We start from the raw sequence: 15,244 nt of genomic DNA, 5'->3' as shown, positions 1-15,244 counted from the left end.
TACTGGCTGAGTTAAGATGTATTTAACGGTCTTTTTAAACTGTGACTAAAATAAAACAGATAAGAGGATTCAGATTAGTTAATATACACAACCCATGTTAAAGATTATTCTTCTGGAAGAGATTGCTGATATAGAACAGCTACAGCGCAGTGCTTTTGATTTATTAAAAAAACTACAAAAAAATGAGCAAAACACAATTTCTCCATAAAATCTATTGAACCTGAAGTGACCTGACCATTAAAGCACAGTGGTATTCAATCAGTAGATAAATATTAATTCACTGTTCTTTAGTAGTTGGACATTTTGATGTAAATAAAATGATTGAGCAAATGAAAACACTAAAGCACGTTAGGTATCTCAGAGGGTCTCATGGGTGGATATGTCTCAGACACAATGCTTGCTTTTGTTGTTTTATCAAGAAATCAATTAAATAGAGTAAACTCTAAAGCACTGTTATGGACATCACAGCTTATTTCTGAAACGTGCTCAAGTGAATCGTTCATTAAATGCACAAAAAACAGGCAAACACAACAGACTGATGCAACATTGTAAGCTGCTGCTTACTATGACAGGGTCAGTGATTACATAATTATCTCAAATAACATCAGTTTTTATGAAACCTATAAACATTAGTTCAACTTGACATGTTACAATAAAATCTTTTTTTATTGTATTGTAGGGCTTTACTTTTAAACATTTTGTGTGTAGCTTCACCCTTTTGTGATGAATCTGAAGTTACCGTTTCAAATGTTTTAACACATCTGCTTGCTGCAAGGCATTTTAATCATTCACATTGTGATCAACTACCATGGTAAAACATTTGATCCATACACATAGTTATATATGACAATATATAGGAAATAATAATATGACAATACAGATTCAACATGACTGATGAAAGTGAAGCAGAAAGTATGTAGTATCTATCTTTATCATTTATTCCAGGAGGTTGAAGATTTGAAGATTCTTGCTGAATTTACCTGATAAGCTAATGAAACAACTGAATTGTCAACTAAATTTGCTATGGAAATATGTTTGTTTATTGTTTGGACACAACCTGCATTGACCATCAGATACAGTATTTTACAGTAATGAAACAAACTGCATAATATTGGTGCATATAGTGTAAATTACAGCTACTATGATTATCAGTCTTTATGACTTTATAGCAATTGCAGTTTAATTATGCTTGATGTTCTGTAAAAATATTGACCAGAGAGGATGCTGTCTGAAATATTTTCAGAGTTAAGATGTGTTTAATTGTCTTTTTAAACCAGGGGTAAAATAAAGCATAGACCATAGGATTTAGACCAGAGTTCATATAGACAACCCATGTCAACAGATTTATGACCGTGGAAGCGATTACTGAGAGAGAACAAATATAGTAAGGAATCCAGCAAAGCAGATAAACCGTCACAATGATTCCTAATGTCAAAGCAGCTTTACTCTCTGATTTCCTCCTCACTGAACCTTCATTCACACTTTTGTCACCCTTCATCAGGGTATTTATAACTTTCACTTGCTGATGTACAACATAGAAAATCCTCAGATATAAAGTTATGATCAGGATACAAGGAAAAATAAAACACATGATTAGATCAATGACACTCCATGCAAAACCCATCATAATAGAACACTCTCCATAACACAGGGCCGTTCTGCGTGAAATGTCAAAATATCCGTTAGTAATTACAAAGGCAATGTTATAAGTTGTGGAGCAAACCCAGCTCAGACAGATGCTTATTAATGTTTTAGTCATGGTTATTTTCTGTGGGTACAGTAAAGGGTGACAAACAGCCACATAACGATCCACAGCAATTAAAACTAAATTACTAAGAGATACTGAGAGAAGCATTGCAATAAACATTGAATAGAGTCCACAGAATGTGTTTCCAAAGTACCAGCATGTCTCAATCAATGTGATGGCCTGTATTGGCATCACAATAAGTCCAACAAAAAGATCAGCCACAGCCAGAGAGAGAATGATCAGGTTGGTTGGAGTGTGAAGCTTCTTGAAGTGGGAGATGGAAATGATCACCAGCAGGTTTAGAAACACAGTCCATGCTGACAGCACTGAAAAAAACACATACATGATATTATATTCATGCCTGGAGCGTTTTCCCTTGATACATGATGAGTTGATGGCAGGAAAGCAGTATTGAGTTTCATGATCCTCTGTCTCATAGTCCATGAATGAGTCGTCTCCTGTTAGGAGTTGGTTCTTCTTTCTCTTTTTCCTCTGCTTACATTTATACGGTGTCTGGATCAGACTTTACCACCCATATACTGCCCACTGTGATGCTGCATAATGTTTAATTTAGTGAATGTATTTTTTATTTTTTTTTAGCCCCACAAAAGAAGCCTGTGCTCTCACATTTGGTAGCGAGTGTATTCTAGTATTGTTTAAGCATGTAATTTTCAATTGTAACTCTATTGTGTGGATTAAATTAAGACATTACTACATATTTATTAACATGTCCCTCATGTATTAAGAATGATATTATAAAGGTAATGTCAATCAGAGAGGATGCTAGGTAAAATATTTTAAGAATTGACCCCTCACAATCATAACACATTCTGCCATTTTGTACGACTTACAAACCAGACAGAGTATATTAACTTAAGTGGACTTAACTTTAAAAATGGTGTGTAATAGCTAGTCAATCAATAAAAAATAAACTAATCACATTTTTTCCCCGAAATTATTGCAATAATTTCACATTCAATCTTCAAATTAATGTAGAAACAAAAAGTCTATTTTTAATATTTTGTTTGTCATCAACTACAATTAAAAGCAAGTATAACTGATACCAACTGATGTCTCTATGATTTGTTTCCTAATATTTAACTAGGGCTTTCACAATATTAGATTTTTCACACTATGGTTACTGTGGCCAAAAGAATTCACAATATCCATATATCGCGATATCTAACCTTGGGGCCAAAATTAATTTTAACTTTTATTTAGTTTTTCTTTTTACCCAATGAACATAAGGATACTGATAAACACAGGGCACGTGCATTTTCACTTATTTTCGTCTTATTTAAAGCTCCCTATGAAAGGACAAGAGAAAATAATGTCAAGTTCAACATTGTGATGAATAAATAAACATCAAAACTAGGGATGCTCCGATCCGATATTCATATAAATATTTAATCGGATCGTGTATTGGTCATAGAGTGCTGATCCAAGTCCGATATTGTGCATATAATTCTGTTACCTTTAAGCCATATAAGTCAAAGTCAACTTTATTGTCAATTCTGCCACGTGTACAGGACATACAGAGAATCGAAATTGCGTTACTCTCAGACCCTTGGTGCATAACGGGTAACATCTAAATACAAAAGGTAAAAATGTAAAATTATGAATAAATACAAATATACATATTATTATGTATATATTATAATATAAAAAAATGAAAATTCCTATATACAAGTAAGGGCACATGGCAGAGAGTGCAAACCAGACAAATGCAAACAATATAGTGCAAATAGAGCTTGTAGGTAAAATAAAAGTGACAGAGGTAGTCTGTGTAGTATGAAAAAGACTTCACTGGTATCGATCGGTATTTGTAATCGGCTGATATCAAACCCTAGGTATTGGAATCAGTATCGGAGGCAAAATAGCAGGAACTGAGCATCCCTAATCAAAACTGAAACTTTAGTTTAACCTGTTAATTTGTGTACCTGGATTTTTATCTCTTTGACTTATGGTTGCGTTGGTGCCAGCTAATGGAGTCATGCAGTTAACGCACCTCTAATTCAGTTATGCTGTGTTCCCGGAATGGCTGCAGATGAGGCATTAAGTGTGACCAGCTTAACATTTTGCAGAGTTTAATGTAGCAATGTGGTCACTCTTTTTTTTGTAGATTTGATGGAATCATGTAAAAAAAAAAAAAAAAAATGAACAAAGAAATCAAGTGCTACGCACATTTTTAGCCATGACTTAATTGCAAATACAAATACAAAAATTATCAATGTGGTCACTCAATGTAAAATGTGTGCTACGCACATTTTTTTAAACATTTATTAAAAGAATCATACCTTAATTTAAATATATGAACACAGAAACCACTGAGACAGGTAAATGTAGGGCTGTGCAATTAATCGGAATTTGGTTTCAAATTTGATTTCTGCTTCAAACGATCATGCAAATGCAGTAATGGAGATGAAATGATTTTTGCGCCCCAAGCCACTCCCCTAACCAGTGGTGCGATTCGCTCCTCCATAAAAGCCTAATTTCACATGCAAACCGGAAAAAGGATATAACGTGACTTTCATAAAACAGGGCGTGATTGATTTATTAATGTTTCTTTGTTGTGTTTTTAATAGTGCATTTTTAACTGTGCTGTTTTATATATGCGTTCAGAGATGGAGAAGAACATGTAGTGTTATCTTTTACCTCAAGGAAAGGTGACGTGAGGCCAAGTATGGTGACCCATATTTAGAATTTGTGCTTTGCATTTAACCCATCCAAGTGCACACAGTAGTGAACACACACCCGGAGCAGTGGGCAGCCATTGCTGCTGCGCCCAGGGAGCAGTTGGGGGTTCGGTGCCTGGCTCAAGGGACTCACCTCAGTTGTGGTACTGAGGGTGAAGAGAGTGCTGTACATTCACTCCCCCCACCTACAATCCCTGCCAGACCTGAGTCTTGAACCTACAACCTTTGGGTTACAAGTCCATGGCTGCCCCTTCCCAAGGTGTGCCCCTAAATGGTCAAATACACGCAAAAAAATATTTCAAAATGAGTCGCTTGTTGATTATTCATGTAAACCCTGTCAGTTATGTCTTAAAGGTTGTATCAGCGATTTCTAGCCTAAAACATAAAGTGTCAATTTCAGCTCACCTTTCTTCACGATCCGCTCGCTGCCTGCCCCATAAATTGTCTGTGAAAAAAACGCGTCTCTCTGGTCAGCCTAGGGTCGGAGATATGCCAAAAAAACAATCAGCGCTGTTAATATTCCACAGATAAACAAACAGTGTTCCAACCAATCAGCATCAGGGGTTTGGTGTTGTGGACTTTCCTACTGGTGCAGGGATGTGAGGGAGGCGAGGCGAAAGTCCACTACACCAAACCCCTGACGCTGATTGGTTGGAACACTTTGTTTATCTGTGGAAAGGTTGGTAGTGACGATTGTTTTTTTGGCATATCTCGGACCCTAGGCTGACCAGAGAGACACGATTTTTTCACAGACAATTTATGGGGCAGGCAGCGAGCGGATCGTGATGAAAGGTCAGCTGAATTTGACACTTTATGTTTTAGGCTAGAAATCGCTGATACAACCTTTAAATAAAGATAAACAGTGGAGAATGAAAGTATGTGTAACAGAATATTTGATTCTTAAAGCAGCAACAAATATTCCTTCTGTCATCTTTGTGCTTCATATTAATAAAACGTAAAAATACAAAGGAAAGGATCAATCACTGCTCTTGACTGAAAGCCTTTATAGTTTTAATAAGAAACATAGCATGTTTAACTATTACAGTTCGATCTTTAAATTAATTACTAATGTAAAGTTATGGACCCTGTCATGATTTTTGCCAATATTGAGCTGCTAAGTATCCTATTCCAGAATTGGAATCAATTTTCAATTCCCAACCCTAGTAAAGATGCAACACATGTTAAAAGATTTATTATTTTTCAGGAGATTGCTGATATAGAACAGCTACAGTATAGTGCTTTTGATTTTTATAAACAACTGTAAGAAAATGAGCAACACACAATTTCTCCATAATTTCTATTTAGCCTGAAGTGACCTGATCATACTCTATCAATAGATTAATATTAATATTAGAAGTTCTTTAGTTTGACATTATGATGTAAATAAACTATTTTGCAAAGGAAAACACTAAAGCAATTTGGGTATCTCACAGGGTCTCATGGGTGGAAATGTCACAGACAGTTGGAAAGGAAAGGATGTTACGTGAGGCCAAGTATGGTGACCCATACTAGGAATTTGTGCTCTGCATTAACCCTTCCAAGTGCACACGCACAGTAATGACACACACTCTCTCACACACACACACACACACACACACACACACACACACACACACACACACACACCATGAACAAACACCCGGAGCAGTGGGCAGCGAATGCTGTGGAGCCCGGGGAGCAGTTGGGGGTTCGTTGCCTTGCTCAAGTGACTCACCTCAGTAGTGGTATTGAGGGTGGAGGGAGTGCTGGTAATCCACCACCTATAATCCCTTCCGGACCTGGAACTTGAACCCGCAACCTTTGGGTTGCAAGTGCTCTATCAAGAAATCAATTACAGTAAATTCTGAAGCACTGTTATAGACAACATAGCTTATTTTTGAAATGTGCAGCTGAGGGTGCTGTTAACACACGTGCTACATGCAGAGGTGATCCTCAAGTGAATCGTTCGTTAAAGGTGCAAAATATACAGGCAAACAAACAGCAGACATGCAACATTGTAAGCTGCTGCTTACTATGACAGGGTCAGTGCTTACATAATTATCTAATAATTGAAAGAATGCATTGAGAGAATATTTTAAATTGTTCTCTGATATCTACATAGAAGGTATATGGCATAGGAAAGGGCAAAAAATATCCAGAAATCGTTTTACAGGTCCATTTACAACCCTAGGATTTGCCCCTAGAATGAAATGCTGTGTTATTTGGAAGCTTCATGAATATTAATGAGCTCCGCTCTGATTGGCTGTTTCACAGAGCTCATTAGCTCGCACATGGATAAAAATATATGTTTAATTATGAGCTCTAGCCGCTTTTAATATGCGGTTTGTTGAATCTGCCGTTTTGCGTCGAGGATATATCTGTCTGATTTCTGTGATCCATGTGCTCTGTGTAAAGTTGCAGTGCAGAGGGAGTGCTTCTCACCACACAAATTGAGCAGCTTATCAGTGATTCTCAAGATCTGTAAATCATTCGCTATCAGGCAGTTATTTCTCCATTCACCACCATCAGAGCAGTCATCTCTGTTTATGTGGTAAGTGAAATCCTATGTATTGCAATGTGACAGGCTAGCGCTAGCATTAAGCTAACCGTGTCCCTTCTGTGACACGCCTTGTTTGACTGATGTGCTGACGTTACCATTGATTGGGCGATGCAAATGTTGGAGGCGTAACTATTAACGATCCCAGGGCGATTGCGTAACAGACCTGTTATGTTGGAATTGACCTAATTTTCGGTGGTCTTTTGCAAATACTAGAGATATATATATGGAAACGATGGTGTTTGAGACTCATGGTATGTCATGTCCATGTACTGAACTTTTATTATTTAACTATGACAGGGTAAACACAGTTTTACATTCTATGAGACCTTTAATGTAGCAATTAATCCACTTTTTTAATCCAAAACTGATATACAAAATGAAGTAAAATGAAAACTGTGAGCTGAGTTAAGTTTGAGTTTAGCCTTGTTCAGGTCATTAAAAAAAAATGCCATATTTGTTATTGTAGGGCATTACTTTTTATATATTATTGATTGCAGATGAAAAGAACGATTGGATCCCCTAAAGGGTTTTCCTAATTCCTAAAGGTTAATAATAAAAAAAAAACTGTTAATAATTAGTTAAACAGAACTTTATTACATTAATTTAGCACCATATACAACAGCCTACTTGCTGCACAGTCTGCAACTTTTGTTAGGGCACCTTATTTTGCGACATATTATTGATATTTAACAAATCTATTTCTTTCTCTCCCTGACATCTTTCTGCTTGAGCAGCACTAGTTGAAGCCTGAAAATATTGTAAACGATAACATAACTAATTACACTGGTCGGACTAAGCTCTGTTTCAGACTGATACCTCCGGTTCAGGATGGTCCTCATCACGTGCCTTTTTCATTGCCTTTTTTATACTCATCTGGATTGAAGCATAAGAGTAAAGAAACGACATAATTTATAATACGTTTATTTGATTCACAGCTGCTACACATAGTGTTTTGACCTCGACAACCCAACTAGGCTAGCCTACATCTTACCGCAAACTTGCGACTAATTAACTTTCTAAAGAAGGAGCAATCGCGTTTGCTAAGGTTCGGGACTGTAACACACACTGAAACTATTGTATTCAGAATATAAAAAATTTTATAGCACTTTTTAGTCTGTGATTGTGTGTTAAAAGTGTTCATGAGATACCAACCTTTCGCCAGCCGTCTTCTCTCCACAGATGATCCAGACAGATGTGGTGTGCACGCAGGGGAGGGGCTGTGTGCGTGTGTGCGTTTGAAGGAGAGACGAGTGAGTGACAGAGAGATGAATAGAGAGTAGTATGGAAAGGAAATACAGTTGAACGAATTCGCTGCGTGTTTTAAATGGCGTAAAAAAGAATAACGAAACGCAATATGTGACGCACTGCCACAGATTCGTCTATGTGTGGTAAACACTGCAAGATGAAGCCTGTGCATCACTTTCAGGTACTTTCATAATCCTGTGAAAATTTATATTATTCTGTCGACATTAATAATGTGTTTTAATGTCGGTAATAATTTCACGACTAACGCATCTTTCTTAATATGAATACAGGCAGATCTAAGTAAACAAAATGACTTAAAATGCATTATATTAAAACAATTATGGTAATTATGATTATTGATTAATAATGACCATATAGTGTCATTGAATAACAGTGTTAAAATACATAATCTAATACAGAATTAACAGTTTACATTACAATTTTAATAGAAATGCCTGAAAAGGGCACCAAAGGCCTGGTAAATGCAGTTGTTACACTTACATGATGATCAAATTCCTTGTTTAATATTGACCAAACATTTAAAATATCCACATAATCTTTCCTATCATTTCCTCAACTAAAATATGTGGACATCATAACCCTTGTCTGCTTTATTGTCAAATAGCAAAGGCTTTATCATATGAAGAGCTCATTTACGACTTTGCCTCAAGAAAAAGCAGAAGTGTGCCTTTGTAAATTTTAAACTTTGGAAAGCTCCAGCAGATGACAGTGTTGTTTTTATTTCAGTTTATTATTGTTTATTTTATTAAGATTTCATATTTTTAATTGTTTTATTTAAAGTGTAATTTTAGTTTGAATTTTTTGCTGTAGAGCTACAATTGTAATTTCTAAATGATACAATTTATTTATGTATTTATTATTTACTTTTATTTGAATAAAGTTCTATTTTGGCCCCTATAGTATGTTGTTTTTTTTTATTTTTTTTTTATTATTATTATTTTATTTTTACTTCTGTAATATTTGGGGGAGGAGGCACAAAAGTACATTTCTGCTTAGGGCACCCATTTTGCCAGCAGCGGGCCTGGGTGCAACATCTGTTATTTGGACGTGGTTTGGCTTTAAGCCGTCCGACGAGCACCAGCAAAATATACTCTGTAGAGTGTTTGGGGCAAAAGTTCCAGCTAAGAGAGGAAACACGACTAATCTGTTCTACCACTACATTTAGTTTATGTATCTGCAACATTGTGTTGTTTAATTACAGTTTTGCTTTTGCACAATAAATGTTCTCAAAAGGACATGCAACGTTTCTTTATTTCTTAAAAAAAAAAAGAAAAAAGAAAAAAAGCAGTTTGGCTTTCCTAAGGGTCTATGTAACCTGTTCTGAAATGGTTCTATTATAATTTATATATCACAATATATATCGTTATCGCAAGAGTCTGCAATGTATATCTCAATATGGATTTTAGGCCATATCGCCCATCCCTAATCTGTATCATTTACTCCAGAAGGTTGAAGATTAGAGGATTCTTGCTGAATTTACCTGATGAGGTAACACAACTGAATATTTTGTCAACTAAATTTACTGTGGAAATATGTTTGCTTACTTGTTCAAATAAACATCAGAGATATACAGTATTTTACTGTAATGATACTTGATGAAGCAAACTACATAAAGCGGGGAAAATAAGTATTTGACACATCAGCAGGATGTTTCTAAGTGGGCTATTGACACATTTCCCCCAGATGTAGCCATCAAGCCAAATGTCGAATCCATACAAAGAAATCAGAACATTTAAGTTTGCAAGTTGAGTCATAATAAATAAAGTGAAATGACACAGGGAATAAGTATTGAACACATGAAGATAACAAGGTGCAAAATGACATAGAAAGCCAGAAGATCACCTGAAATCTGTCAGTACTGAGAGAGAAACACTGCCCCATATCAGTACTAATTGATATCAGCTGCCTTAGTCCTAATTGATGGCCTATAAAGGCTTCTCATTACTCAGAAGGCACACAGGAAAGACTTCATGATGGGTAAAAGCAAAGAACCCTCTCAAGATCTTTGTAATCTTATCCTTGAAAAGCATTTTGATGGGAATGGTTATAGGTGCATTTCCAGAATGCTAAATGTTCCTGTGAGCACTGTGGGGGCCAAGCAATGCACTGAACCGTCATGGCATCCATGCACGCTCACCACGCAAGACTCCATTGCTGAACAAAAAGCATGTTGAGGCTCGGTTAAAGTTTGTGGATTATTGGGAGACTATAGTATGGTCAGATAAAAGCAAAATTGAACTTTTTGGCAGTCATTCTACACACCATGTTTGGAGAAGAAATGGCACTGCCCACCACCCCAAGAACACCATATCAATAGTTAAGTTTGGGGGCAGAAGCATCATGGTTTGGGGCTGCTTTTCAGCAAGACTTCAAATTAGTGAAGGCGGGATGAATGGAGAAATGTATCGGGACATTCTGGATAAAAATCTACTGCCTACAAAGAGGATGGACATTTCTGCAAGATAATGATCCCAAACACAAGGCCAAGGAAACAATGAAGTTGCTTGAATGGCCCAGTCAATCACCTAACAAAAAATCTATGGAGAGAACTGAAGATTAAAGTTTATAAAATAGGCCCAAGGAACCTTCAAGATTTAAAGAGTGTTTGTGTGGAAGAATGGGCCAGAATCACTATTGAGCAATGCCGACGACTGGTCTCTCTATACAAGAGGTGTCTAGAAGCTGTAATCACCAACAAAGGCTTTTCTACAAAGTATTAAATAAAGTGTGTTCAATACTTATTCCCTGTGTTGGAGCTACTTTGCACTTTGTTTATTTTAGGCTTAAGTTATAGCCTGATTTATTTCCTTTCTTTTCTGGCTAAAGTTAATTTGCTTTATTTTGCATTTATGCTTATTTTCTTGTTTATTTACGTTGTTGTTTATTGGTAACATGGTGCTATGTTAATTTACATAAGTAGGTCAAGGTGGGAGGGACCTCAGTCGGTGAGGGCATATGGTTTTTTGCCAGCGTTAGAGGCAGCAGAAAATGCCTGTGAGCTTGCTTTCTTTGTGTAAATAAACCTCCTCAAACTCATCTCTTGCTATGGACATTAGTTTATGTTGGTACCTCTCAACTTGCGTAAAGCCTAACCCATGACGTAGCCTCAGTGGCCATTTGAGGAGTTTGATATTATTACTTTTGTTTAAAGTTTATGGACAAATAGCCAATTGGCGGAATTGTCAATAGCCCACTTAGAAATACCCTTACTGATAAAAATGCTGATGTGTCAAATACTTATTTTCCATGCTGTAATATCAAAATGCATAGTGTAAATTACAACTACTGTGACTATCTACCTTTATGACTTTTTAATAACAATTGCAGCATCGTGCTTTGAACTAAGCACTGACTGTATGTCTTACCTGAGTCATTGTGAACATTTGGAGCTGTATGAATCATGGCAAGCTGTAAACGGGGCAGCCGTGGCCTAATGGTTAGAGAGTCGGACTTGTATCCCAAGGTTGCAGGTTCGAGTCTCAGGTCCGGCAGGGATTGTAGGTGGGGGGAGTGAATCTCTCTCCACCCTCAATACCACGACTGAGGTGAGTCCCTTGAGCAAGCCACCGATCCCCCAACTGCTCCCCGGGCGCTGCAGCAATGGCTGCCCACTGCTCCGGGTGTGTGTTCACAGTGTGTGTGTGTGTGTGTGTGTTCACTTCTGTGTGTGTGCACTTGGATGGGTTAAATGCAGAGCACAAATTCCTAGTATGGGTCACCATACTTGGCCTCACTTCACCTCCTTTAAAGTAAACAAGAGGTGTTTGTCCGAACTCAGCTATTTTTGCGAGAGAACGCAAAACATCTTTGCGAGGGATCGGAAAAAAAATTACAAATATATTTTTTTCCCACCACCCCAATTTTTTTTCCATCACTCAGATTTTTTTCTACCCACCCTGATTTTTTTCACAACCCCGATGTTTTTTTTTTTTTTCATCCACCCCTAAATTTTTTCCACCACATTGAGCTTTTAGGGGCACCGTACTAATGTAAAGTTTGACCAAGTAAGAAATAATCAAAACATTTTCAAACAAGATCTAGGGAATGTTGTAGTCCAGATTAAAATAAATAGCTGATAAAGTCTAAATATTTAAGTTAAAGTATTTGGCGCTGTGATGAACACCATAGCAAATGCACAAGCTGAATGGCTATTTAAATATACACTTTTCAGAAACTGAAAGCTCTTTTGTTCCAGAGAAACGGCTGCATTGTTTAGCATCATCTGCTGTCAGAGAATGAAAGTGTTCTTTCATTGAGTGTAGGGATGGCCCGATACCGATACTGGTATCGGGTATCGGGTCGATACTGTCCTCATATACTCGTACTCGTACTCATAAAAATGAGCCGATACCACGCACCGATACCACGTACATTTTTTTTTAAACGAAACTGGCCGCCGCGAGCCGCCGCTTTGTCTAGGTTAACTGAAGAACGTAAAATGTCGGCGGTTTGGGCTCATTTCAAGATAAGGGAGGATGACAGCAGCAAGGCAGACTGTAAGTTATGTTCAGCTAAAGTGTCGAGAGGAGGAAAAGAAAGTACATCGTTTAACACCAGCAATCTCATTAAACATCTGAAGACGCATCATAGCGCTGAATACACACAGTTTAGTCAAGCTAAACAAGCAAATCAGCAGCCAACATTGACACAGGTTTTACAGAAGCGCGAGAAGATGTCAGGAGATAATCCACGGGCACTAAAAATAACAGAGGGAATTGCATACTTTATTGCACTTGATGACCAGCCATTGTCGGCTGTTGAAAATATAGGATTTCGACATCTTCTTGGCATACTGGAGCCGCGATACGAAATTCCGAGTCGCCATCACATTACAACCGCTATGCTACCGAAAGTGTTTCATGACGTGAAAAAGCAAGTCAGTGGACTGTTGCGTGACGTTTCGGCCGTCAGTTTTACAACAGATATTTGGTCAAGCAGTGTCTGCCCAATGTCTCTGCTCAGTTTAACTGTACAGTGGATTGATGACAACTTTTCTCTTCGCCATGCCACCTTGCAAGCAAAGCCGTTTCGGGGTTCGCACACCAGCAAAGCCATAGCAGACGCGTTTGATGGGATGCTTCAGACCTGGTGCATTCCGAAAACCTCTGTCCACGTCGTGCTACGAGACAACGCTAGAAATATGATTAAGGGCATGAATGATGCTGGACTCCCCAGCTTACCTTGTGCCGCTCACACTCTCCAGCTGGTGGTCCACGAAGGACTTTTGTCTCAGAGAAGTGTTGCTGATGCATTGGCTATTGGACGCAAAATCGTTGGCCATTTCAAACATTCTCCTCTAGCCTACTCCTGCCTCGAAGACATCCAGTTAGAGATCGGTCAGCCTGCAAAACGTCTACAGCAGGACGTACAGACCCGCTGGAACAGTACATTTTACATGATCCAGTCTCTGATTGAGCAGAAACGGGCTCTAGGAGTTTTTGTGTCCGAACATGAACTTCCTGATAATCTTACGGCTCACCAGTGGGCACTGCTGGAGAAGGTTGTAACTGTTCTGGGTCCGTTTGAGGAGTTAACACGAAAAGTTAGCTCTTCTGAAGCTATGGCAGCAGATGTGATTCCTGCTGTCACTGTACTGCAGCGATTTCTGTCTAGAGAGACCGACGATGACCATGGCATCAAAACTATGAAAGGGACTTTAGCTGCAGCTGTCAGGAGGCGATTTTCTGATGTGGAAGAACAACCCCTCTACAGCATTGCTACTCTACTCGACCCCAGGTAGGTGTGTGTGCGTGTGTGTGTGTGTGTGTGTGTGTGTGTGTGTGTGTGTGTGTGTGTGTGTGTGTCTGTCTGTCTGTGTGCGTGTGTGTGTGTTTGTATCTGTGTGTGTGTGTGTGTGTGTGTGTGTGTGTGTGTGTCTGTCTGTGTGTCTGTCTGTCTGTGTGTGTGTGTGTGTGTGTGTGTGTGTGTGTGTGTGTGTGTGTATATCTGTGTCTGTGTGCGTGTGTGTGTTTATGTGCGTGTATGTGTGCTAGATAGTGAGTTCAAAGTTGCCTATGTATTGCTGAAAAGTACATTTTAGTATTTAATTTTCATTTAATAAATTATTTGATTAGGCTATGTTATTTTAATAAATATGTATTGTCAGATGCCTAATTTTCTCCCTCTGTTATAGGTATAAAAATCTTTTTTTCTCAAACACCAACACTGCTGCAAATGCCAAGGAGATGCTGATGCGTGAGCTGTTGAGGTCGTCTGGAGAAGAGGAGAATCATGACCTGCACGAACCTCCTGCCAGAAAACCACGCAGGGACCAGGCAAGCAGCAGCCTGGACAGTATATTTGATGAAATAGCAGATGAGCAAGCACCAGTCTCTCTAAACAGAGCTCAAGTAGGTTCTACTGCACAATTAGAGACATACCTAGGGGAGACCACAATTTCTCGAGAAGACAAACCACTACAATACTGGGCAGTTAACAAAGTGCGGTTCCCTACTCTGGCCAAAATGGCATCCAGATACCTCTCAGCACCATGCAGTAGTGTTGACAGTGAAAGGCTGTTCAGCTCAGTGTCACATATTGTGAATGAAGACAGAAACAGAATCACAGCTGATCATGCAGAGATGATTTTGTTCATCAAAAAGAACCTGCCTCTCATTCTCCCAAAAAGTACCTAAGCTAGTTCAGATCACATTGCTTACTGAAATGTTTGTTTAATTGAAACAAGGGTACTGTCACTGTGCCACATAGTTTAATTGTTGTTTCATTTAAATATGCAGTAGTTTAATTGAGACTTGCAATAGTTACATTGATGTTTTGTTTAATTGAAATATGTAAATGTTTAATTGAGACTACACAACAGTTACATTGAAATTTAGTTAAATTGAAAGCTGGAGACGCTGTCAAATATTTCATTGATGTATTGTTGAGTTGACAGTTTTGACTGTACAATATGTTTTATTTATATTTTGTCAGTTGTGAAGACAGTGCCAGCATTGAGGCTTTTTGTTTACACAGAAATATATATAATTTATTTTT

General features: G+C 38.0%; 2 protein-coding genes across 2 annotated transcripts; one reads left to right on the top strand and one right to left on the bottom strand.

Annotated features, from left to right (window-relative positions):
- Positions 1–1,183: 1,183 nt before the first annotated feature.
- LOC141298907 (trace amine-associated receptor 13c-like) lies at positions 1,184–2,230 on the bottom strand. Its single transcript, XM_073829209.1, has one exon. The coding sequence runs from the start codon at positions 2,189–2,191 to the stop codon at positions 1,184–1,186; it is 1,008 nt and encodes a 335-aa protein (XP_073685310.1). The 5' UTR covers positions 2,192–2,230.
- Positions 2,231–12,686: 10,456 nt separating this feature from the next.
- On the top strand, positions 12,687–14,883 carry LOC141298906 (zinc finger BED domain-containing protein 4-like). The gene is made up of 2 exons (XM_073829208.1): positions 12,687–13,984; positions 14,382–14,883. The coding sequence occupies exons 1-2, from the start codon at positions 12,687–12,689 to the stop codon at positions 14,881–14,883; spliced, it is 1,800 nt and encodes a 599-aa protein (XP_073685309.1).
- Positions 14,884–15,244: the final 361 nt, after the last annotated feature.

Source organism: Garra rufa, chromosome 23 (genome assembly GCF_049309525.1).
Source record: "Garra rufa chromosome 23, GarRuf1.0, whole genome shotgun sequence".
NCBI classification, from domain to species: domain Eukaryota; kingdom Metazoa; phylum Chordata; class Actinopteri; order Cypriniformes; family Cyprinidae; genus Garra; species Garra rufa.
This window is presented reverse-complemented; position numbering and strand designations above follow the sequence as displayed.